At 45.8% G+C, this 24,835-nt stretch overlaps 1 protein-coding gene across 12 annotated transcripts in view; it reads right to left on the bottom strand.

The window, feature by feature from the left end:
* NCAM1 (neural cell adhesion molecule 1) overlaps positions 1–24,835 on the bottom strand; it is a 337,891-nt gene that overhangs the window by 8,057 nt on the left and 304,999 nt on the right. For 8 of the 12 annotated variants that reach the window (XM_045204020.3, XM_053924127.2, XM_045204022.3 and 5 more), the window contains 2 exons: positions 14,190–14,314; positions 9,443–9,620 (listed from right to left, as the gene is read on the bottom strand). In XM_045204020.3, coding sequence (XP_045059955.1) covers positions 9,443–9,620; positions 14,190–14,314 — 303 coding nt within the window. Of the gene's footprint in view, positions 1–1,135; positions 6,910–9,442; positions 9,621–14,189; positions 14,315–24,835 lie in introns of those variants that run through there. The other 4 variants (XM_045204028.3, XM_053924130.2, XM_053924129.2 and 1 more) reach the window with 3 other exon arrangements.

The raw sequence follows: 24,835 nt of genomic DNA, 5'->3' as shown, positions 1-24,835 counted from the left end.
CTCACTGGTTTCAGGCCTGGCTGTGGCTCTTGGGGAGCAGTCAGGGACACAGTCCCAAATGAGGTGGCAGAGGGTTCCCCAGGCTTCCTTTGGGCTTGTGATGATGTCAGGCACAACAGGAGTCCCAATATACTACTGTACATACTCTCCCCTCTTTAGGAACAGCTCCAGAGGACCTGATGTGGGATAAAAATGGCTTCGTGGCTTATCCATCTGCACTGCACCCAGAAGCCATTTACTTTGGAGATATGGAGGCCTCCCCAGTTTTTGTGGGTCTAGGAAAAGGTGTCAGGTCTAGGAATACTCACCATCTGGGAGATCAGGCATGTTTGGATCAGACTTTAGGAAAACCAGCAGACTCACCCTGTGATACTCACCTTCAGGGACAGGTGTGCTCACACTCAGGACAAATGCACACCAAAGATGGACACACATTCTCCCATTTGAGCAGCTCCCAGCACCCCTAGCCTGGCTGGGTGCACTGTGAATGACTAAACCTCTGTGTCTTATTCCCTTGCTGTCCACTTAAGATCTCCCAGGGCCCTGGGCTACTGATGGTATCACAGAAGGACCCCAGGCTCAGCTCCCTTCAGCTGCCCCCAATGACTGATGCCATTTGCTTGAGGTGGACCCGCTAACCTACATGGGACTCCCACCTGTGTGTGGGAGACAAATGCTCCTGCTGCAGGCAGGCAGAAGAACCCATGCAGAGCTCCGCCCCTAAACCCATGTGGAAACAGTGATCCCACACTGGAATGGGGACACTTCTACTTTGCTTTTCTTCTGGAAGAAGAAAGTTCTAGAACTGGCATCTCCACTTCATCACCAGACCTTGTCTGAAGCTTTCAGTGTCCTCAGGACTGGGAACACCCAGGTCTGTTGATGGGAGGCAGGCCCTGTGGCCATACGTGGGTCTCACTACACCTTTGCTGAGCACCAGGCCAGGCCCTGTGGGCTGCCAGCACATGCATACCAGATAACAGAACAGGTAGCCCAAGGTAATAGATGTCACAGATGGGCCATACATTCTTCTTTTTATCATGCAGTGTGTGTCCCTGGGACGGGGATTCCTCTGCTCCAGTAGTCCCTGCTCAGGCCCTGCCACCAGCAGCAGTCCCACCCCACTGCTCCTTGTTTCAAGTTTCACTTCCTGGTATGGACAACCAGCATAGCAGGACAGAGATGAGCACTCACTCCACCCAGCTGAGCTGGGACTCAGCTGGAGCCCCCGAGGCTCTCAAATATGTTTGGACCCTTTGGGACCTTGGTCTTGCTTCCTGGCCTCTTCTCTTCAGGTCTGTCTCTGGGCCCTTCTAAACCTGCACTGAAGGTCCCAGCCTGTCCCCCAGGAAGGCCAAGGCTGCAAAGGGCTTTGTGCTCTGAGGACCCAGCTCTAGCTACTCAGTCTCTGGGCTCTGAGGGCAGAAAACTGGCCCCTGGTCCCTGCTGTCAGCTAGAGTTGGTTTTATCCCTAGCAGTGTACTAAACCAGAACAAAGCCACCCATTCTATTTCCCCTTGTTCTCACACTATTTGCCCCAAAAAGCAAAGAAATGCAAGACTTCCTGATCTGCAGAATCCCTGAATAGGGAAGAAGTTAATCAGCTTTGGGTTCTCTCTCCACCCGGTGACACAGGGCTGCTAGCCACTGCAGTCTTCCGACACCAGTACCCCATAGGTATTGAGTGTCAACTTTGAAGAAGGAATTACAGTACTCGTGTGTGTGTGTTTGGTGGAGTATGTATTTTTGGACTCAATGGTACTCTACATTCTGAGGTTTAAATATATGTATGGATTAGGGGACTAATCATATCTCTAAGAGGAAAAAAATCTACAGGAAAGCTGCTCTTAGGGTGAGAGAGAGTCAACAGAAGTGTCCAGCTTGTGCTCTGGGCTCAGCAGATGCAGCGGGAGGGCTGCTCTGCTTCAGACAGCCGAAACCAGCCGCATGTTCACAGGGAGGGCCAGGAGGACCAGGAGGACCAGGAGGGTGACTCTAACTGTGGCAAGAAGCGAAAAGTAGGGCAGAGGTCTCCTGTTTCATTTGATATAAAATCTGTTCTCCTGGCCTAAAGGCCCTACACATACTGTGGACTCTCCCCCTCTTCCCGCCACTGTAATTCTTGGCACTTACACACACCATCTTTGTGGTCCAAATGGCTGAGCCTTTGCTTTACCTGCTGAATATACCGGGCTGTTCCTGCCTCAGGGCCTTCTGATCCCTAACCTGGAACACTCTATCCCTATCACCTCCTAGGTAGCTCTTTGTCCTATAAACCTCAGCTTAAAAGTCACCCCACCCCCATCTCTTACCTGCTCATGCACTTCTACTCTAAATCTGCCACATTACCTATTTTATTCTCTTATTACCTCTATTTACTATTTTCTGTTCATTTACATGTGCCCTCTAGAATGTCCTAGTAGGTACACTGTCTGTCTGATATCTCCTCAGCATCTAGGAACACCCAACATTTAGGAAATGTTCAAGAGAACATCTGTAAATGAAAGGGTGTTTAGCTAGGAGAGGAAATGCTATCACCAGATATTTATATATGTGTTGTGAGGAGGAAGAGTAGCGTTATTTGGTTTCACCAGTGGATGAAAACTGTGGGGTGAGGAGCAGATTTCAGCTCCACATGAGAAAGAATGAGCAAACAGAGGTATTCAAACATGGTCTGACCTGCCGAGGCAGGTGAGCTCCCTGCTGCTGGAGGTGCTCAAGCAGAGGCTGCACAGCCCTTGGTGGGCAGATTGCAGTGCTTTGGATGAGGTTCCTGCACCAGGCAGGGCCCAGAACAGCGAATGTCTTCAAGTTCTCCTCAACCGTACAAGCCTGTCCTTGCACATCAACATCCTACAGTACCCAGTACACGCTACAGAGTCCCCTGTGCCGCTCTCCTTCAGAGTGTAGCCCAAGGACTTCTTCCTGGAGAGCTAAAATGTTCAGTGGGTCCCATCTTTATTCAATGATTCTGTTGATTTTATTTTTATATGAAAAATAAACCTCAGTGTAATGTTTTTCCACCTACAGCAGAATTCCTGCAGTGCTTTGTTAAAAATTTAGGTTCTGGGGCTTCCCAATTCCATAAATCAGGATATCTGGGCGTGAGGCTCATGCATCAGGATTTGATGGAGCACCCAGGTGATCCTAATGCACCCTAGAGTTGGAGGGTCACTGTTTCCAGCTCTCTGTCCCTGCATTACAATGAGTAGCAGCTGTTCCTATTACTCACCCCCCAAGGATCAGCTGTGGAGTCCCACCTGGTAGTCTTGACCTACTGATGGACTGAATGGATGAAGAGAAGACAGAGACTATCCCTAAAGGAAAAGGAACCACCTAGTTCACCATTCAGAGCCAAGACTTCTAGAGGAAGTTAGGTGTTCCTCAAGAAAGAGTGTGGTGAAAGTGTAAATAGGGGGAACACCAGGATACAGATGGTAAGGTATTCAAGTCCAAACCACATTCATCATCTCTTGGTGGATGTTACAGATTTGTTTAGTGCACGTACATTAGAAGGACAAAGGTCATCCCCTGCACTGTATGTAACATTTTACAAAAGGAAAAAGACAAAACCTTCTGGGGTCTATCTTTGCATGCTCTTCCTCCTCACCTCCCTTGATGGACTTGCCTGAACACCTGCATGCAAACAGTGCTTCTTAACAGCAGTCCCACCCTAACCTCTGGGGTTAGAGCTGATCGGAACAGGGAGGGTCTGAAGCCAGGACTGTCCAACTCCTGTCGTTTCTGATGTGGGAAAAGTTGGCACTGAATTGGGAACTGCCTTGCCCCAAGACTGAGACTTACATATGCCTACTTTTTTAAGTGCCTCAAAATGAGAATACGGGTCTCACATTTACAGATGCCCAGTGGTCCTGAGTCACTGTGCCTCGGGAGCTCAGCACAGCAGAAGTGCCCCCTCTGGCCCATGACTCGCAGGCCTGTTGAGCTGGGGTGCTGGTTCACGCACAGACCTCTGACACGTCTGCTTGCTCTGGCCAGGAATCTGCTAACCAGAAAGCTGGGCTGGGGGCTTTTGGGAAGTGTCTGTCTAAGTGTGATTGTAAACAGAGCAGGGCTTGTGAATGAGAACTTTCTCTCAGATTCTCTTGATCACAAGGTCACTGTGTGTAGCCTCTGTTACAGAGTTTTACAGAGACCTCTTAACTGGGAGGCCTTGCTACAGATTTGTTGTATATCTGGTGGCCTAGAGTGTGTCCCTGACCCCAAAGGGACCACTTCCTGGTTCTACAAAGGCATTTCCCCTTCCCCTGTCTGCTGGGGACTGGGAAAGTCCAAAGAGGCAGTGACCCACAACAGCTGCTAGGATAGCTGAGAAAAACGTTTTGCTCCCCGTTAGGAAAGGAAAAGAAAGGTTTCCTTTGCCAGAACACCACTCAGCAGGCTTCAAATTTGGGGTACAATTTAGACGGCCTTCTTGGTAATCAAAGTTATCCAGGTACATATGAGGTGGAGGGAAAGGACTTGAGACATTTTGTAGGACACACAACTATCCAATAAAATCAAACACACTGCAGAGTGCACATGAACTGTTATTTCCTTTAATGATGCAAAGGTGTAAACTTCATAAAGACCTCGCCGATTATCTACACAACAATGTTAGCATTCTTATTAGTAGAAAAATGTGATCCAGACCCGCTGTATAAATATTCCCCAAATGAGCAGAGACACCCTGTGGCGCATGGAGGCTGGGCAGCGCGGGACACAGGGCAGTGGCAGGGCGGACAGGCAGCGAGCGCGCACCCCTGTGGGGTTGTCTCAGGGTTGCTACTTTAGGGACCCCTGGCGGGGCAGGGGTCACAGGCGTGACTGAGAACTCAGTGTCCACTGGGAGTGTGTGTATCCTCACACTATGTCTGGAAGGGCATCTCAGCACAAACAGTGGGCCTGTCTGAATTCGGTCTCTGCAATGACCCCAGAGTCGCGTCAGCTGAGGCCTTCCTGGCCTGGGGTGTACTGAGGAGACAGGGCTATGTCAGGCCTCCCCTCACTTTGGGCAAGATCTCCAAGGAGTCCCTTCAAAAACACTGATGCTGTCCTTCCCTGTGGGTGAGGCAAAACCCTGAGGTGGGTTCTCCTGGATGACTCCTGCCCAAGATGATATCAAGAACCTGCTGGGAGCCAGAAGGACAGTGACAGGTTGCCTGCACGAGGACTGATCTCTTCCTCGCCACCGACCCCACCACCCCACCCAGTACCCTCTCTGCAGCTCTTGCTAACGGGCCTGGGATTCCCACCACAGGCCTGGATGCACCACCTGCCTCTGCTCAGTGCTCTGCCTCAGGCCTAAGAACCTTGCTGCTTCTGCAGCCTGGTGTGAGGAGACAGGGACCCCAAAGCAAGAGGACCAAGTTGGGGCTGAAGGCAGCGGAGGCTGGGCAAAGGCACTACCCTGCCCAAGATGCTGGGCAGCACTTGGCCTCTGCTGTCTACTGTGAGCGTGAGGGACATGGCACCTCTGCCCCCAAAACCACGGGGTCACTTAGATTTCCAAAGGGAAACCCTCATCTCTGAACATTAAGAAATAGCAACAGAACTAAAAATTAAAGAGACCGAAAAGAACAAAAATCAGACTTCTGTGGAGGTGCTCAGAGATGAGATATGTAGAATGATATGTGACCACAATGGAGGGACGCAGTTTTTATTCAGTAGAAGTTTCATCCCCAAGCACACACCAATGTTACACAGCAGACTCACCCTGAGTCTCTGTGTGGGAATTTTGCAAACACCCTCCACTTGCTCTCCTGGGCACATGGGGAGGCATATTCCCCATCAACAGAGGAGCAGCTGGCTTTCACCAGTTTTAAAAATGTCACTAAAGCCACTGACAATCAGGGGGTTTGGTGCATTGGGAAGCATGAGAGGCTGAATGAGTCCCAGTTTATTAACAGTTCAGGCTGGGCAGTCTGGGAGTGGCCTGTCCCTCCCTTCCGTCCTGTGAACGTGTATGGGGAGGGTGCACAGTTCACGTCTGGCTCACAGTGTATGCTTCCAACCTGGGGGACTGACTTATGCAATAGCGTGGGTCACTGTTAAACCACAAACCCCAAGACATGAGGCTCTGTGCTGATCTGCAGCCATGCGGCGGCTACCACCCCATCTGGGAGACACATGCCTTGCAAAGCTGTCCAGTGTTGGGCACATTAAAGGGTGGCTCTGTTCACAGAGCCAGCATAGGGTGCTGGTTATAATACCAGGACCACAGCGCCTCCCAGAATGTTTGATCAGCCCCAGTAAACATCCAACAAATTGAATTTCTTCTGCTGCATGGGTAACTGGGTGACTTAATTTGCCGTCGTGTCATCAAATGCTCACAGTGGTCTGGCTCCCTTACTATGGGCACTGAAGTGCAAGCAAAGCCAACTATGTTTTGAGAGGCAGAGGAGCATGGGGTTAAAAGGGGGGCACGTGGGGATTTTAACAAACTTATGCAAGCTTTAGGGGTACTCAGAAATCTTCCTCTGCTACATCACTTTCAGGTAAGAACAAAAAAATGCACTAAGTAGCAGATGTTCAAAAATGTTTCTGTAAACCTACCATAATGCTTTTAAAATACTGTTTAAAGAAAAGAGCTCCCAAATATTTTGTACTGCCACTAAAAGTATGTGTGTGGGGTTGGGATTCCTTATGAAGTGGCATAAAAATATACATAAATGGTAAAATGTCTGGAGGTCCGGCTTCTCCAATTGCCAAACCTTCCTCTTCCACGTAGAGTGCATGGCGCCTTGGCCGTTCTTCCAAAGGGGGCACTGACCATTCTCATAGGAAGTGGGCTTTTAAGCAAATGTAATTTTTTTGTGTTCTTAGGTTCCTAACAGAGCAAAAGAAGAGTCACTGCAGAGAAAAGCAATGAGACAAAGGTGTAGGATGCAGAGGAGCCTCCCAAAGTCGCTTCAGGTGTCAAGCAATGGGTCCCCAAAGACAATGTGGTTGTTTAAAAACAAAGGTGGCAGTGGGGATGTCCCAGTGACGTCCAAGGTGATGTGTGTGACGACAGACACAGGAAGGGGAGGGGGAGGAGAAAAGAGAAGGTAGAGACAGAAACAGAGAAAAAAAAATAGATAAAAAGAAAAAAATTAGGTCAAATATAGGAAATGCAAGAATCAAAGGTTAATTCAACTTAGTAAATTAAACTGACAAAGATTAGAAAAGAGTTCAGTGCAGTATTATTCCAACAGGCCAGTTCGAAGCTCAGCAAGGCCAGAAGCAGCACAGCAGGGTGAACTTAGGGGTTAGGGGTCAGCGAGCAAATGAAATTAAAGTGAGAGAACAGATACCTCCATGGTAAAATACAAAAGTCTGATTAGGAGAGTGTTACAGTTTGACTAAGGTGAGGTCTCTTAGATACAGTCAATGAGCCTACCCACAGCCTTCCAGTCACAAGAGCTTTTTACACGTAGTGGCAGAGATGCATTTGATCACTGCAGCATGTATAGCAAACTGTGTATAAGGAGAAGGGGCTACCTTTACAACCATAAATTGAACTCTTCTTCCTGTTGCACAATCCCCTACCCACAGTGCTATTAAAAAGAATCTAGTTCTGCACCCCTCACCTTCTACTGCCCTGCTGTCCACGTGAATGCACATCTTACAAAATTCAGAGGTTTTAGCCAAAGGCAATGGCTGGGCAAGTCCAACCCAGCACAGAGCTACCTCCTCTCAGACCTTTGTAGGAGAGTCCCTAGTGCGGTAGGCAGCCCCTTGAACCCTCTCTTGGTTAATGGGGCTCCTGAAGATTAACTAGGACTCTGATGGGCAGAACTCTGGAGGACAAGGTCTTCCCAGAATTTCTGTATCTGACACACACACTCCCAACTCCTCCAAACCCAGCATGTGAACACAGCAGGTCCAGGGCGCCTGCTGATGGGGGTCTCACCTCTGGAAACAAATGCCATTGGGAATCTGTCTCGTTGCAAAGGGGTTACTCAGGCCTCTCACTCCCCCAGCTCCTCAGTGTCCCACAGAGGCCGAGTTGATCTGGACACTCACACCGGACTGTGGATTTCAAGAAAAAAACTGACCAAAGAAGGCCAAGAAAGAAAGGGCAGTGGCTGGTGCGCCCACCTCCATTTGGGCATCCATTATACAGTGGTGAGAACATTTCTGTAGCCATACCCGCTGCCTTGCCTTCGACATTCACCCTCTGAGCTGTGCTAGTGGTGACACGCTCATCCTGCATGTGCTACGGGGTCTCCCTGACAATGCAGAGGGCAGGACCAGTCGATGTTCTGATCTGTGGCTTCAGACCCACCTGCCAACTTCTGGAGGCCCCACACATCCATCTGACACACACATTCACGCATGACCAATCAGTGGGAATCACACACTGATCTCATTTTGTTGCTGCTTGAATAACCCACTTTTACACAGACAGCCCTGTTGTAGACAGTCCACATCCTTTCTGGCTTCTCTTCCATTGGGAGGAACAATAGTGACAGCTGGGCTGAAAGCCCAGGGGAACACATAACAGGACCGGCAGGTGGGGGCCAAACCTAGACCACCAAGAGATCAGAGCTTCTTCCTACCATACTGGAACATGGCAGAGGTTATGGCGCCCCTCCAACAGGCTGCAGCTATATGATCTATGCCCACCTCTGCCAGTGGAGGGTGTTTGGCTGGTCTGGAAAAGCAGAGAGTGGTGTTGGAGAGCTCTGTTTGCTGTGAGGGATTTGATCAATGAGGAGACCAGCCATCAGCAGCAAGGTAGCTGAGCCAGAAAGCAGAACTCTCACTTTATTCCCGCACTTGAATTGGTCCTGCAACCCTGAGATGGACCTGCTTCTCCTAGGAGAACTGCTCCCATCATGATCTCTAGCAGACTGGATTGTCTTTCAGGGATGGAATTCTCCAGTATCTACTTTTTCCACTTGTTCTGTTTCAAGTGGTTCAATTTAACCTTTGTTTCAATTGAGAGACCCTAGGCAGGTAAGCTTTTTAACTAACTAGGCACCATGTCTTCCTTCTCTTGGGATCCCCAAAGAGAAGAGATTTGGACCATGGTTGTGCAGGTAAGCAAGCATCAGATAGGAAGTGCTCAAAAATAGTTATGTGGTCCTTGTATGAAAAGTTAGATGGCAAATAAGGTCTCAAAAAGGAAGCTTACTTAGCCAGCTTCCAAGGCTTGGCTGGAGCTGGGATTTTTCCTATTTAAGGGTCTCAAGGACTGGCTTAGCATCAGTCCTTCAAGGCCAAATGACACAGGACCTTTGCCCAGGATGCTTGGCCAAGCCTTCCTGCAAGTCCAGTACATCTCAACCCACTGCACAGATAAGTACAAAGCAAAACTAAGCTTTGCATGGGCAACCAATCATGAGGATGGCTGTAAGCAAGCGAGTTTTCAGGGGTTGTTCAGGCACATTAGGAGGTGCAGCACTTGTGCATTAATTCAAAGCGGGAAACTCACAGAAAGCAGAGGCACTCATACCTGGGATGGCTGTGGGCTGAGCCGAGGTTCTGAACACAAAATGAGCAGCTTTGGACTTCCCCTGCTGGTTCTCTGCCACCACGTAGACCTCATACTCAGCATTCCAGTCCAGGGACTTGAGCATGATGTGGTCGCTGCCAGATGGGAGCCTGATCTCTGGTTTCCATTCAGAGGAAAGCTAGGGAAAACCAGCAGGAAGGACACAGACACAAGGAAGCTTTAAATGAAAATGCTGGTAAGACTAGCCAAAAAGAAGAACTTAAGGGAGTCAATAACTATTGGTGCAAAATAAAAACAAAAACCAATGATAGGACATGGTGTTTTTTCTTTACCAGCCTGAAAAGTCCTAAGGATGACGCAGGTCAGGGGGTCAACCTTACATGTTTGCAAATACAGTGGCAGATCCCAATGTGACATGGGGCGAACCCTTTAATGCCTCATCACCTTCAGGGTATGCAGGGACTCAAGCACCAGCCTTGCCCATTCCCCAAGCTACACTCTGGAATGCTGAGCCCATATGTATCAGTACATCCTAGAAAAGTAATAGAGCAAACGTATTGCTTGTTTGATTTCAGAATGTTGCTCACACTCAGGTGGGTACCTCACCTCCCAGACACAGAAACTCTACATAGATTCCAGTTTTATTAAAAATAAAAACTACCATTTATTGAGCATCTATTACATGCCAGGAACTATACTAAAGGCTTTCCACACATTTTCTCACTATATCTGACAACAAACCTGCAAGGGTTTTGTCAGGCCCTTACCAAACCTGGAGACAGGAAAGGAGAGGCAGTCTTGTTTGGGGCCAAGTGCATGTGGCCCCCAAAGCAGCGATCTGTCCTTTTCATAGCAGGGAGTTCAACAAACATCTGTTGAACTGAATTAGATTTTTCTATTCCATGCAGTGTAATTTAGTCTCTACAACTGCAGCTGGAGGGGTCTCAGGTGTAAATTTTGCTGTCAGGCCCAACGTTGGGGCACTCAGAGTACCCACAAGGAAGGTGCATTCAGCTTAGCGGGGAACTGCACGGGGCAAAATTTGCAGCTGGAGTTACAGGTGCCCCTTTTTCTCACCAAATACTCTTTCCAGTTATATCCCACACATTCACCAATGAGTGTGGTCTAAGTGGGAATTTATCAAGCCATCTGTAGGCAACCACCTCCTAACACAACAGTGTGGAAGGAAGTTGGCAGAATTCCTGAGAAGTCTTCAGATGGTTTCACAATTGCTCACTCAGCCCACCTTCACACTCTTTGGAGAGGTGTAGGCTGGGCACACAAAAAGTTTTGATAAATGTTTTTACTAAATGATGGGCTTCTCCTCGGAAGAGCAGAACATGCCATCAGTGTCACCTAGAAGGTAGTGTAGTCCATGGCCGAGGCTGGAGGAAGAGTTATCTTAGAGCAAAGCCACCTTTCCAGGCAAAATGATTTGTATCAGCCAAAGACCTGTCTTCAGGCCAGTGGCATGGCCATGTCATGGCCATGACCGCTGTGGGGAGATGTTGGAGGGGAATGCTAGCTTCTGTAGTGTGTAACCGGGAAGCAGACTATGCTGTAAGTTAGCTTGTGAATATGCCACTATGTGGTTCCTTTTTAATTTTAAACTAAGAAATTTAGTTGTCTTTTTCCAATTTCTCTGAAAAGCTTTTTCCTTGGCAAACATCATTACAAAAGAGACAACCAGAATATAAAGCAAGTATTTAATAAAGCAATCATTATGTTATATAATACATATTAATACAGAGCAATAATAATATTTGGCAAACACTAAGTTTTTGAAGTGGAAGAGAGAGGAAGTTCAAGGTTGTTGAAATCTAACATATCTCAGTGTTTGCCTCACTTACCTTTCTAACTCAGACCTGCTTGGCATAGCCACACTGACTCTTCTGGAAACTGACATCTGAGGTGGCCTCTTATGGGATGTATTTCCAGGTCTAGCTAACATCTTAGCAGTAATCACTATATTACTGTGTAGAGAGGTATCCAAGTGTCAGGCACATTTCAGGTTCTTGGCATGTATTATAACTAGTCTTTATAACAACCTGATAAGCTATTTTGTTCCCATTCAACAAAAGGAGAAATGGAGGTTTTGGAAGGTTGGACGATGTATTTTGGTCACATGCTGGTAAATGGTGAAGCTGGAACCCGATTCTATGTCTGTCCTGGCCACATCAATGTTACAACAGGCAGAGGCATCCCACCCTACCACACTGTCCACTTCCTGTCTTGGCTTCTACTCCATAATGAGGAAGCTGTGGAAGCCCCTCAGACACTGCTGCCTTTGGGCTGGGCCTAAGGGAGGTCAGCTGCGGCTCTTCCTCCCATGTCAGCTCTCTCCTGGCTCTGCAATTAGGTGGGAAAGGGCTGAGCACCAACTGACAGGTCTGTCCATCAGCTGATAAGGGTGGCCTATAGGGATCCTACGGTGCTGACTCCCTGTGAGCCTAACAAGGTAAGGGCTCACATTTCACTTCAACAGGGGCTGATCAAAAGGCTGAGGGGGAATAAGTCAACTTCCTGGAAAATGCCTTTCTTGGGGGCTGTTTGAAGAAGGACAACTGCTCTGTGGTTCATTGTTTCCTACTGGTAAGAAACCCTAGCCATAGACTATTCCCAGTGCTCAGACGCTGCCTCTAAATCTCTCAGCAATTGGTTGTGGTTGGCAATGGTCAAGTGTCATTCTAAAACCAAAAAGGGAGAAAGCGATTCTCAATTGGGGGTTGGGGATAAAAGGTATAATGATAGCTTTTTTCTTTTGTTGATTATGTTCCAGTTAAAGGTGAGATCATATGGTATTTGTCCCTCACTGCCAGGCTTGTTTCACTTAGCATAATGCTCTCCAGTTCCATCCATGCTGTTGTAAAGGGTATAAGCTCCTCCTTTCTCTCTGCTGCATAGAATTCCATTGTGTAAATGTACCATAGTTTTTGGATCCACTCATTTGCTGATGGGCACTTAGGTTGCTTCCAATACTTGGCTATTGTAAATTGTGCAGCTATGAACATCGGGGTGCATAGGTTCTTTTGGATTGGTGTTTCATGGTTCTTTTTTATTTTTTTTAATTTTATTTTTTTATTGTTATTCAATTACAGTTGTGTGCCTTTTCTCCCCATCCCTCCACCCCACCCCAGCTGAACCCATCTCCCTTCCCCACCTCCACCCTCCCCCTTGATTTTGTCCATGTGTCCTTTATAGTAGTTCCTGTAATCCCCTCTTCCTACTGTCCCCACCCCACTCCCCGCTGGCTGTTGTTAAATTGTTCTTAACTTCAATGTCTCTGGTTATATTTTGTTTGCTTTTTTCTTTTGTTGATTATGTTCCAGTTAAAGGTGAGATCATATGGTATTTGTCCCTCACTGCCTGGCTTATTTCACTTAGCATAATGCTCTCCAGTTCCATCCATGCCAATGCAAAGGGTATAAGCTCCTTCTTTCTCTCTGCTGCGTAGAATTCCATTGTGTAAATGTACCATCGTTTTTGGATCCACTCGTTTGCTGATGGGCACTTAGGTTGCTTCCAGTACTTGGCTATTGTAAATTGTGCTGCTATGAACACATTGGGGTGCACAGGTTCTTTTGTACTGGTGTTTCAGGGTTCTTAGGGTGTAATCCCAGCAGCAGAATTGCTGGGTCAAAGGGCCGTTCCATTTTTAGTTTTCTGAGGAAATTCCATACTGTTTTCCACAGTGGCCTCACCAGTCTGCATTCCCACCAACAGTGCACTAGGGTTCCCTTTTCTCCGCATCCTCTCCAACATTTGTTTGTGGATTTGTTTATGTTGGCCACTCTGACTGGTGTGAGATGGTACCTCATTGTGGTTTTAATTTGCATCGCTCTGATGGCTAGTGACACTGAGCATCTTTTAACCAGAGACACTGAAATTAAGAACAATGTAACAATAGCCAGAGGGGAGTGGGGAGGGGGTACTGAGGAGAGGGACCTACAGGAGCTATCATAAAGGATACAAGGACAAAATCAAGGGGGAGGGTGGAAGTGGGGGAGGGAGGTGGGATTGGCTGGGTGGGGTGGAGGGATGGGGAGAAAATGAAGACAACTGTAACTGAATAACAATAAAAAAAATTTTTTTTAAAGTTGTGTTCAAGAAAAAAAAGTATAATGATAGCAATCTTAGATGGGTAGTAAGCCAACCAGGAAGAAAAGGCTTAGGGCCAAATTCATTCACTGTAGCAAGATTAGAACAGCTCAGGTGGGGATAAAGAGCAGGTGAGGGAACAAGTCGAGTCTCTTCAATCAGACAGACCTGGATTCCCCCCTGGCTGGCCCAGCTGTGTGAGATCAGGCACTTACTGGCTGCCATAAGGCCCTTCCTTCCTTTGTAAAGTGGCAATAATTGTGAGACCTCCTTCATAGGGGTCTTGTGGAGAGAAAATGCTTATAATCATAATACCTTGCCTATAAGGTAGAGATTATTAGATATCAGTAGGTTATTTGCAAAAAGTACTGGGTAATAGTAAAATAAGTTTCTACAAGAGTTCAAAAAGCAGAAAAAGTCTTGGTTTGAGTTTGTCAGCACCACAGTCATTCTGGAGGTTCTTAATGGTCCCAGTGTGGACGTGAACTAATAGCTGCACGTTAGTGTGGATTTAAAACCCTGACGAAGGCCCAAGCCACAGAGTGACAGCACCCCGCCCCCCGCCCTGGGCTTTGTGTGTTGTTGCCCCAGCAAGGTGGGTGTTGGGGGTGCAGGGACAAGGGTGACCACTGGGGAAGGAGGCACTCACCGTTCGGTACTTGACCAGGTAGTGCCTGATGGGGGAGCCACCGTCGTCCTGCTTGATCAGGTTCACCTTAATGGAGTTGCCATCCTCTCCCATCTGCCCTTCGAGCTTTGGAGCACTGGGTTCCCCTGAAACAGTCAGTTCATTCAAATGACATTTTCCTCCACAAAATGAGAATTCAGTCCATCAGAGTGGGATGTATGATGGGGTGGGGCTGGAGTCTTTTGCTACCTCAGAAATTCAAATGGTTAAAAAGCAGGAAGTACAAAACTCTGGATCCCGGTTATGCTTCAGACTGAGCCCAAACTTAACACGTTTTGGAACATTTGGGGAAACACCCTCCCTGGAAGTGCAGCCCTTTCTCCATTCTAGAAATAGGCTTTTTTTCCTCCTGTCTCTCACTGGTACTTGCATTTTCTTCGAGCTGCTCTGCTCTTACAACTGAAGACTTAACTTTTATAAACTTGATATTTTGAGAAATAGCCTGAAATATGGGAAAATGGAAGCAGTTAGGGAGAAAACTTACATGCATACAATATTCTTTCAAAGCAGTCCAGTTTCTCCCCTGGATATCTAAGTGGTAAAACTTAGGTTCATTAAAAATAATTTTAGTTTCTGGCTGTAATTAAATAAAGCACAATTTGCCACAGGCAAGCTTCTTGTAAGGACCCTGCACGTAGGGCTCAACGGACTGAGAGATAATCCTTGACACCTTGTATTAAGGTAACAATCATTAAAGTCTTTTTCTTAGTGAGGGGAGGGAGAGAAAAAATGTCTTCAGCACTTCTCAGCAGAAAAAGTTGCTGTCTCCCTTTACTGGCAGTACGTGCTCAGCTAATGGCACTCTGAGTTCAAGACTGAGAGGGAAGATGAGCTTGTACATGTCAGACTACCAAGGCTGGGATGGCTCTTCAGAGTAAGACGCTCATTTATTTTTAGAGAAACTATTTCATTAGTATATGCAGGAAGCAATGGGGTGAGAAAACATCCTATACAAAAATTTATTTAAAATGAAGATTTGTAGCACTCGGGAGCCCTGCACTTCCTGTGGGAGCCATCTCTGAATTGATTTTGTGGCCTCAGATAGGACATTCGGAAGAGCCTGTTAACTGTCACCTGCTAGGTGGGTTGTCCTGGCTCATACTCTGGAACACAGAATCACAGACACGTGACAAGAGCCAGAAAAGACTTGTCATTAGGTTTTGGACAAAAGTGTACCTTTGGCTACTTATAAGAAGGTGGCTGGCAGGGCCAATCCAGCCTACTCTCCTCATCAGCTACTCTGGGAACCTCAAGATGGCCCTGTGTCCTGCTCTTCCTTTAAGACACAGAAAAACTAGAGAGAAAGCTAATGGAGAGCCCTGACACTCAGCCCGGGCCAGCAGCGAGCGCATCACCCAGGAGCCTGTTAGAAATGCAGACTCTTACCTTAACAAGATCCCATAGTAATCAGTGTGCACATTTAGGCTTGAGAAATAGCAGTCATGGGCACAAATAAACACTACAACAGCGAAGATGCATAACCTTAACATTATTAGTTTTCTTCAACCAGTAATTAAGGCAAAAGAAAAACAAGGATAAAAAGATAAGAGGGCTTCAGGCAAAGACTTGTCCTGGTTTTATGCCACTATGTAGCCACTGGCCCCACTGGAAGATATTTAGAAATTTGGTTTACATAGTGCCAAGGCATGCACACTTTTCAAATTCTTTTGGACCACTCTAAGTCTCAGACAATAACTCAGTTAGGTCCTATATCACCACAAATGTCCAGTGCTAAGGAGAAACTCCAAAAGGAGTTTCAGAGTAGCCAGGTCTGTGTAACTCACCGATGCTGAACAAATGGAGATAGGAGAAACAGTAGAACTTTACAGATTCTACTCTCTGAGTGAATTAGGGTGACCAACTCACCCTGGTTAGCTGGGACTTTCCAGGTGTGAGTACACCGCGTCCTAGGCCCAGGCAGACCAGGGTGGCTGGGGACCTGAGCCTGAATGGGGATGGACACTCACCATCACAATTTTCTGTATTCAGATTGCAGCACCGACCCTGTGATGAATGATCTATTTGCCTTAAGAAGGAGGGAAGAAGGGAAGGAGTGGTCCTTGCAGCACACCCACCAGCCAAGGACTAGCTCTTCCCCAGCCTTTCCTTCCTCGGAAGGGAAATAGGGATTAATCGAATGTGGTTGCTGTGCTGGCACCATCATTATTTCCTCTCAGATTTGAGCAGTGTGGGTTCCCAGCTGAGTGAATACTGCCTAACACGGGGAACCCTGCTTCAGGGGGGCATATATTTGGAAGAGGAACTTTCTCTGATGTTTGTGAAGATCACTTTACACTGAATGCTAAGGAAGCCACAGTAGAGCCTAGGGCATCTGTTGCCTTGGAATAGGTCACTACCCCAGGATGGACTGTCAGGATTGCCGTGGCTATTTCTATTACACTTTAAAGGACAAAACACAAAATATATAACATTCATGCCCTTTTAGGGAAAAGAACTCCCAAACCAACAATTTTATGTTTCTAAGGCACGGAATTGTCCTTTTATAAAAAAAAATTGTTTTAAGAATCTTAGTTATCACAAAAAGTCTTATCTTTGAAAAGAGACCCCAAGTCTCTTCAAAGACATGAATAAAAATCTTGCCAAGGGATTCCTGTAGGAACCAACAGCCCTGATGAAGGTACTCTCTTATCTTTGAATTTGTTTGAAAAAATATAGTTGGAATCACAGAGAAACCACTAGAAACAATAGCACAGTTAGAATATAGTTGTAACATTTACCAAAGTTAGAATACTCTAACTTCCTATCATTTTATTTGAGTGACAACCATGTTACTCTGACATATATTACTTTCTCACAGAATTTAGAGTATTTTATACCATATATTATTCAGGCATGTCATTTAGAATGATTTAAATATGAATTATTCAACAAATGGATATTGAGTACCTACTAGGTACCAGGTAGGCTATTAGATTTTGGAGTTTCAAAGGTGAATATCACCTTGTCATATTTTCAAAGGTGAAAGACAAGGTTTTGTTTGCCAAATGAAAAAACTGAGTTAAAATCAATTTTTAAAACTGGGTAGGGGCCCTTGTATAGGAAGAAACATAATACTTCCTATGACAATATTTCTAAAGGAAGCGCATAGTCAACTAACTCCTAGGGATTCTGACCAAATTTGTGGCTATGTAACTTATGTAAACACATAAAGATGTGGAAAGAGCAATATTTGTTTAATCAATTGTCTAATGCATCTTCAAATGCTTACTGCCAGCCATTTTCTTAAAGATTAGATAAGGAGTAAAGAAACTATTTTCTGAACTCTCTGCAACAAGAAGTCTCCAGTCATGCCTGATGAGGACCGGGATGGGAGGCTCGGGGGCCGCGGCATTCAGGAGGCTCAGTGCTGTCCAGCGCAGGCCAGCAGAGGAGGTTATTCAGAGGGTCCCAACGTGCACTCTGTGCTGAGATAGCTGCTATGATTGAAATTATTATGGGTAATTTCAGCAAAACCAATATTGTAATTATTTGTAAATGCTGGTTTGCAATTCAGCAGCAATAGGCAGGTTGCTCCAGGAAAATCCCTGGGGTTAATTACACCCTCTGAGTTCAGCTTCAGCCATCAGTCATATTTTTCCCCAAATATTTTATGTAAAGACTACAACAGCAGTACCTTAAAAATAAACCTTGCCAATAACAAATATGAAATATTAAGCAGTTCTGGTATTTTCTAGAAGGATGTGAATCATGTATGCAAGAAAAAAAGAAGGTACCATAGAGACCACATATCGTCAGAAATATTACAGGCAGGTGCTCTGAATTCCCCTTAGAAACTGTACTTGAAATGTGTATTTCTGGCCATGCAGATTGTCGGTTCTTCTTTGTAATTATTGTGTTCCTATGCCCTAAAATCAGAGCCTGCTTCATGTCCTTCCCCTCATTAGCAGAAGCTCTCAAGACAGAAAACTACTGCTGGGTATCTGAATTCCACAACAGAAACTGGAGCAATCCCAGGGCACTTGTGAATTTTAGAAGGAAAACAGTAACTACTTCTTACTGAAACAAGCTCAAGTACCAGGAATTACATCTTCTGAGTGAAACGGTAAGGTGCCACCAGGCACCCCGGAGAAAGGATGGGCCAACCTGGAACTGCCTTCATCCACTTTGCTCTCCTCCCAGTTTGGGGCATCTGGGAATAACCAATGATGGACGTAGGGGCTGCATTAGAATCTTTTTCTCTTTCTATCAAATAGGATTGTTTGGCATTAAAATTACTGTTCCTTTTGTTTATTCTAATTCCTATTCCCTCTTGTTCATTATTTCTTACAAAGCAGTTTGAAACTTGTGTATGCCTTTTTATTGTTTTAAAAAATCCAAAATCTATGATTTAGCTGTTCAAATATGACATGTATTTGATTTTCCCAACTCAGGAACATTTACAATTACATCAAGAGGTTAGAAGTTTGACTTGTCCTTAGGGTATCAGCAAATTATGTACGGGATTAGGATTTAGAGTAATTAGACCACTAACCTTCTGGAGTCAGTGCTTTGCCCTAGATGCCAAACAAGAGAACCTAATGCGATCTGTGCTCTATATGCTCTTAGACCCTCCAACTCCCCTGATGCACCTTTTCACACCCACCTAGCTGTTCTAGGGGGGCTTTCTGACAGTCCCAAAGAGCGGCTGACAGCGCACACACGGGAATCAATTGTCTTAAGCATTGCTCCCCTAAGTCAAGTCTTAGGAGTCAAGTACACTCAACCAGTAACCCTTCTGAGCTCTTTTTTCTCATTGTTATGGGTCTTCTTGTGCTAGTGTAACCTGACTCTCTGCTGTCCAGGTGTCTGGCTCCAGGGAAGGCTGAGGTACAGAATGAGTGGCTGTGGGCAGGGCCAGTGCCCAGCTTTTGCAGAGAAAGGATGCTTAGCTCTCTGTGGCCACGCTCATGGAGGCATCTAGTTCACCAATCCCTTCCAGCCCTAGTTTTCTCAGGAATTATGGATGTGAGTGTGTGTGCTGGGGAGGGGTGGGGAGCAGAATGGCAGCACCAGACACAAATTAACCAGTAACAAATGAACTCTGATGGACCAGACCACAAAAATAGCAGTTCTCTTCTCACGGTTGTCATAAAAACACCGACAGATTAATTGATCAATTATCCTTGTTTCATCATCTGAGAAAGAAAATCTAACCATGAGTATGGCCTGTGGTTATGGGGCTGATCCACGCTAAGGAAGTTCTGACAGAAGTAACTGCTATCACCAACAATTAACTCGGCTTCCGCCTCCCAGCCACAAGGAGTGAGGCTGTGTGCACATGTTCACCATTATCTTACGGTCATTAGATGATTTATTAAGGATGGTCCTCCTCGGGGGAACCTCATGCTAATAAACCCTGGGAACATGGGCACTTTCCATAGCTTGGCCCTGCCTAGCGGATTGGGACTTCTACCCGTCACTGCTTCATTGTTCAGGCCCCTCATGCTAACACTCCACCCTGGTAAGCACCCATGCAAGCAATCATTAAGAATAAAGGCAAGGAGGGCAGACCCCTGGTGAAAAGTCTATGTCGACCTGCCAGAGGTCGGGGCAATCCAGACACACAGCTGTAAAAAATAAAGGAGGGAGTGGGCAGGATGGTGGTTAGTGATGTTTTCAATCTAAGAAGGAAGAGTGGGTGTTAAAAGTTTAGTTCATCAGAATCAGCATGTCCTAGTACAAGTCAGTGTCAGTAGCTAAATAAAAAAAAAGATCATTATGAACGGGTGGGGAGGGGTCCATGCTCCAACATGCAGCACACTGACAGAGGGGTGCGGGCTCCTCATCACACACATGCTGGTGGGGGCGGGGGTCCCATTTACAGATTCCTCGGCTGTTGATGGAGTCAGTGGAGGAAGCAGGCACCGCAGTTACACATGCCATAGTAGAAATAAAGTTCTGCGTATCAGGGACATTGCAGCTCACCCCGCAAACCCACACCTGGGCTGTCTGGACAGGTGCTGAAGTTGCCCTGTCATGGACCTACGCGCAAACCCCTGGAGGCTCAGGGGCCAAGTGACTCTGGGGCATGGTGCCGCGCCTGCTTCTAACTCAGTGCTGCTGGGCTCAGTGAACACTGTGGTTGGCAACCTATGGGCACAGATCATCCAGCATATGTTAAGTGCACCCCATGCATTTTTTTGGGGGGTGTGTGGTGAACAGGGAACATTGGATTTCATCAATTGTTGGGTGTACAACCCACTGCCAGGAGAAGGACTGCCCACTCACTTAAACCTTCCTCATTTAGGCCCCACTCACCTTAAACCCTTACTAATTCCCAGAGAAGGGAGGAAATAATTGCCTTTATCTAAGCTTTATTTCTCTCCCCCGTAAATTTTATTTGCTCTGATTTCTCCGTTCCCTTAAGTTTTATTATTAAAAACCATTTCCTGCTGCTTGCTGCTCATTTGAATAACAGTCTTCTGCCTGTCCCTCTGCAACTGGCAAGAGAGGGTCTGTCACAGGCAGGGATGGGGTTTGATGAGAGGGTAATCCTGCTTCGGAACGCTGCAGGTTCTCAGAGAACTTTTAGTGCTGGCAACATTTTTTACTGACGGCTAAGACCTCGGCTAAGGTGTGTTTCTAGGGCAACTGCAGGAAACATCTTCAAACATATCTCCCCTTCCTTAAAAAGCCTGGAAGAGATCTCTCCTCAGAGCTATGAATTAGTTTCTACCTTATTGACACTGTGCTTTGTTTCATTCTGAATTACAGCATTGCACAGAAATGACCAAACTTGTTTTTAAAAGAGAAACCAATGGGTTTCAACCCAACATCTGCTTATACTTAAGATTTTAGGAGAAGGTCCAGGCTTTGTCCCAGCACATCAGCCTCTGAGCAGTCACCACAGTATCTGGGGTGGGATAGGAGTTAAGAAGAGCCTAGGCTCCCAACATTCACTGCCCTAAGACTCACAGATTAGGACACTTTTAAAAGTAGGTCAAAGATATGATGAGCTGTTTTCCTGCTTTGTGTACATTCCTACTTAATTTCATACAATATAAATATCAAACGCCTCCTTTTTGGAAATAAGGACAGTCCTCATCAAGACCTCTTTCTAGGAGTCCAGGTGTAAATGGGACTAAATTGGGACACAGTGGCCATACCTAGAGTGCCGAAGTCCTCAGAGGTGGTCAGTGTGGAGGGTGAACAGGAGGGAACACACACAGGCTCACACATGTGGGGATCACACAACAGAAGGACAGACCAGGAACAAAACAAAGAACATGCGAGACAAGCTGTCGGTGGTTTTGTTCCTGTGGATGTCGCCCAATCAGTTTTCAGAGAAGTGAGGTGAAATGGGGGACCCCTTGCATGCAGGGGCACACTGGGCGGTTATTGGTGTTAGTTTTGCTGTTGTGATCAGTGCAGCCTGTGTGTGTCTCATGTTGTGATTTGAAGTAAAAATTTTCAGTTAGAAGAGAAGAGAACGCATATGACTCCCAGGGCAGGGTTTGAATAGGTGTTTGCTCTTACTGGGGAAAGCTGTGAGTAGAGGCTTCCTTTTCTCTTTATGGTAAGCATGAAGTATTTTCACAAGGTTGTGACAGTCAAAATATTAACTAATTATTTTGTCACTGCTATGCACGTAATTAGGCTATCATTTTATCTCCTTTGTTGCAAGGGGCAATCACGTGCTTCTGGATGACAGGGAGATCTCCTGTCATGATAACTGCCAAGGGACATTTGGTTTCCTCCCCTGCCCGGGAGAGGGTCACTCTTGAAAAGTGACACCTCAGAAATCACAGCCAAACTGCTCTCATTCAAAATTCTTAAGTCCCTCATTTCAGAAGGTCCTCAATCAGCATGAATTTAATGAAGCACTCTCACTGATTTTGAGCAAATACAACCTGTGCAATTGAAACATTTCTCACTGCCATGTTTCGATGCTGTGAACAGATATATTTTCACGTTTTCCTGGAAATACGACACGTCTTAGAGCAATGGTGGTTTTTAGAACTGCTGGATACAGTTAAACAACACTGCTACAAAGCTAATTTACAAAACTCTTTTCTGGGAAATAATTTTCATGAACTATCTGGTAAAAGTTCAAGTTTGCAAACTGTGCTGTGGCTAAGTGGTTTTACCTTAGGTAGCAATTTGCACGGCCACATTTCTTAAAGCAAAATATTAAACCAAAGGCTGTCATGGTATCAAAGTGTCATGTTAAGGCCGCAAAGAATGATGAATTCTGCACATGACTTGAGAACAAGAGGAGCTCTCCCAAATGGCTTGGCTTAGGAAATCCAAGACAGGAAGAAATGAGTGGGCCCTAGGTGCCAGGTTGTGGTCCCAGATTTATTTCACTTATCAGAACAAAGAGTTTTACCTTCTGTTCACCAGCGTGGACGACATCATCAGCACCATGCAAGCCACATGACAAAGTCACATGATACGCACGCACATGATTGGTTGAAAGGAAAGTGGAGAAGGTCACATGGAAAATACAAAAAAATTAAAAACTGATGTAAACAATGGGCAGGGAGAAAAATCAACAACAAAATCACAGACTAAATAAAAGGAGAAATCAAATTAAATTAGCAGCATATATAGAAAACATTGGGAGGACAGTAAAACTGCCCAGAAATAGGAGGATAATAAATCATGAAGAGCATTTGGTTAACACCAAGAAGCATTAGATACAGCTAAAACACTGCATATTAATAACACATCAGGGAGCATGTGAACTTGTTTTAAAATAGGGAAGTGTTTTTGTCAGGACCCAGAAGTCAAAGTCCATCCAGGAGACTGTTGAAGGAAAAGAAAAAAGCAAGTTATTATTCAGATTCCAGAAGTGTCTCAGCATCCTTGGGAAGCAAGGGCAATGAAACCACATGGGTCATGAGGGAAAAGTCCCACGATCTCTAAGGCGCCGACTGTGTGCTCTGTAAGAACAGGATATGACATCACGTGAAGAAAAGTCACTTTGTGTTTCCTTTGGTGCAACGAGGAGAGGGGGCATGGGCTCAATGAGATTTGGTGAATACAAGCCAGAGAAGGTGGCCCTGAGGATCTTTTCTCACTTCCCTACTCATCTACCGACATTATCCCAGAGGTCTGGAGGAGATGCTGGGTTGAGAAACGTAAAGGAAGAGGCTGGTGCAGAAAGGGAATAGGTTTCCTTCTGGTGGCTGAAACAAAGGCTCTGTCAGTGGTGAACAATAGAAACTAAACCTCTGACCGAAGGGGCTAACAGTTTGATTAAACAAATGCTTGGCATTTGTGGGTACAGTTATGTCTTTAGAATTGTGGCTGCATTGGTAAGATACATTTTGATGTTTACAACAAAAAAATAGTTTACTTGTTGGGATTTATCAACATTCCTTTTTGTCCTATGTTGTGTTTATATTCCATTTTGTTACTTAAACATGACACGAATGACCTTGCTTTGTCAAAGGCATTTTGGGTTTCCCACCTACACTTTCACAGGCCAAGGGAAGATTTGGCTACTGTCAACTGAATCTAAGAGAGAAGAAGGGCCAAGAAAGGTGGTGGAGATACCCCTCTGCCCAAAGAACACCACTGTTTAAAAGTAATTTGAGAGAAGTGCCTCAGCCAAGCTACAGATTCCCTTGCCACTGTAAGCTGATGTCATGTGTGCTTCTTACTGTCTGACGTTGCACAGGTTCTGGCACATTCCAACCATCGGTGCCCTGCAGGAATTTATACAACTGAGAAGTTCATCCTTAGATTTTATTTAGAATACATGCATTCATTTGTAATTATAAATAGATCAACACACACACACACACACTTGTGAAAATAGGAGACATTTATTTTCAACCATACTGACTGACTGCTGAGTGATGGATTTTTGTATGCTTCTAGCTGCTGTGCTATTAATTCCACTGCCATTCATCTGTGCTACATTTTGCCTCACCAGTGAGGAATACGTTCGTGCTAAATACAGGCTGCCGTCCAATTGTGACTGTACTTCCTTTATCTCACTATCCACCAGGACCTACAATTTGGGTCAGTAGTCAAGTGGTTCAAAATAAAAGATTCAGACTTTCTTCTCTTTGGATGTCACTACTAGGCATTTTATCTGTGGGCAGAAATGCCTGATGTTTACAAATTAAACCTATGTTGGGGACAAACACCTTATTCTTCCTTAAGGAAAAATCTGGATCCAAGATTGTATTTTACTTCCAGACAAGGCCACTATGGTGAGACACCTAGATGTGGCATGAGTTGTGCAAATGCATAATGCACCTTCTCCTGCCGCGCCAGGCACACGTGCTGCACCCAGGCTGGAAAGGACAGGGACATTGTTGTTAGGGGGAGAAATGATGCTGTTAGTTGCATTCCTTTTCCAAATGCAAAAAACCCATCATCTGAATTAAAACCATGTGAGCACAGTTCATTGTCGCTCGCTCTGCTCTGCTGGCAAAATGAAACCTCAAAAGCATCAGGAATTAAAATTCATTGCAGCACACACAGAAAAAACACCAAGAAAGCAGACCCTTAGCTATGTGCTGCAGTAGAAAAGAGAACCATTTCATGCAACACACAGAACCAGAACACTCTTTTCTTCTCTGTTCAACTTGTATTGGAAACTCTGGCCCAGAGGGCGGGGGCTGTGCTGTGCGTGCCTGCTGTCTGCCTGT

The sequence above is a fragment of the Desmodus rotundus genome, chromosome 5 (genome assembly GCF_022682495.2).
Source record: "Desmodus rotundus isolate HL8 chromosome 5, HLdesRot8A.1, whole genome shotgun sequence".
In the NCBI taxonomy this organism is placed as follows: Eukaryota; Metazoa; Chordata; class Mammalia; order Chiroptera; family Phyllostomidae; genus Desmodus; species Desmodus rotundus.
The sequence above is the reverse complement of the archived record's forward strand: the minus strand, read 5'-3'. Positions and strand labels throughout refer to the sequence as shown.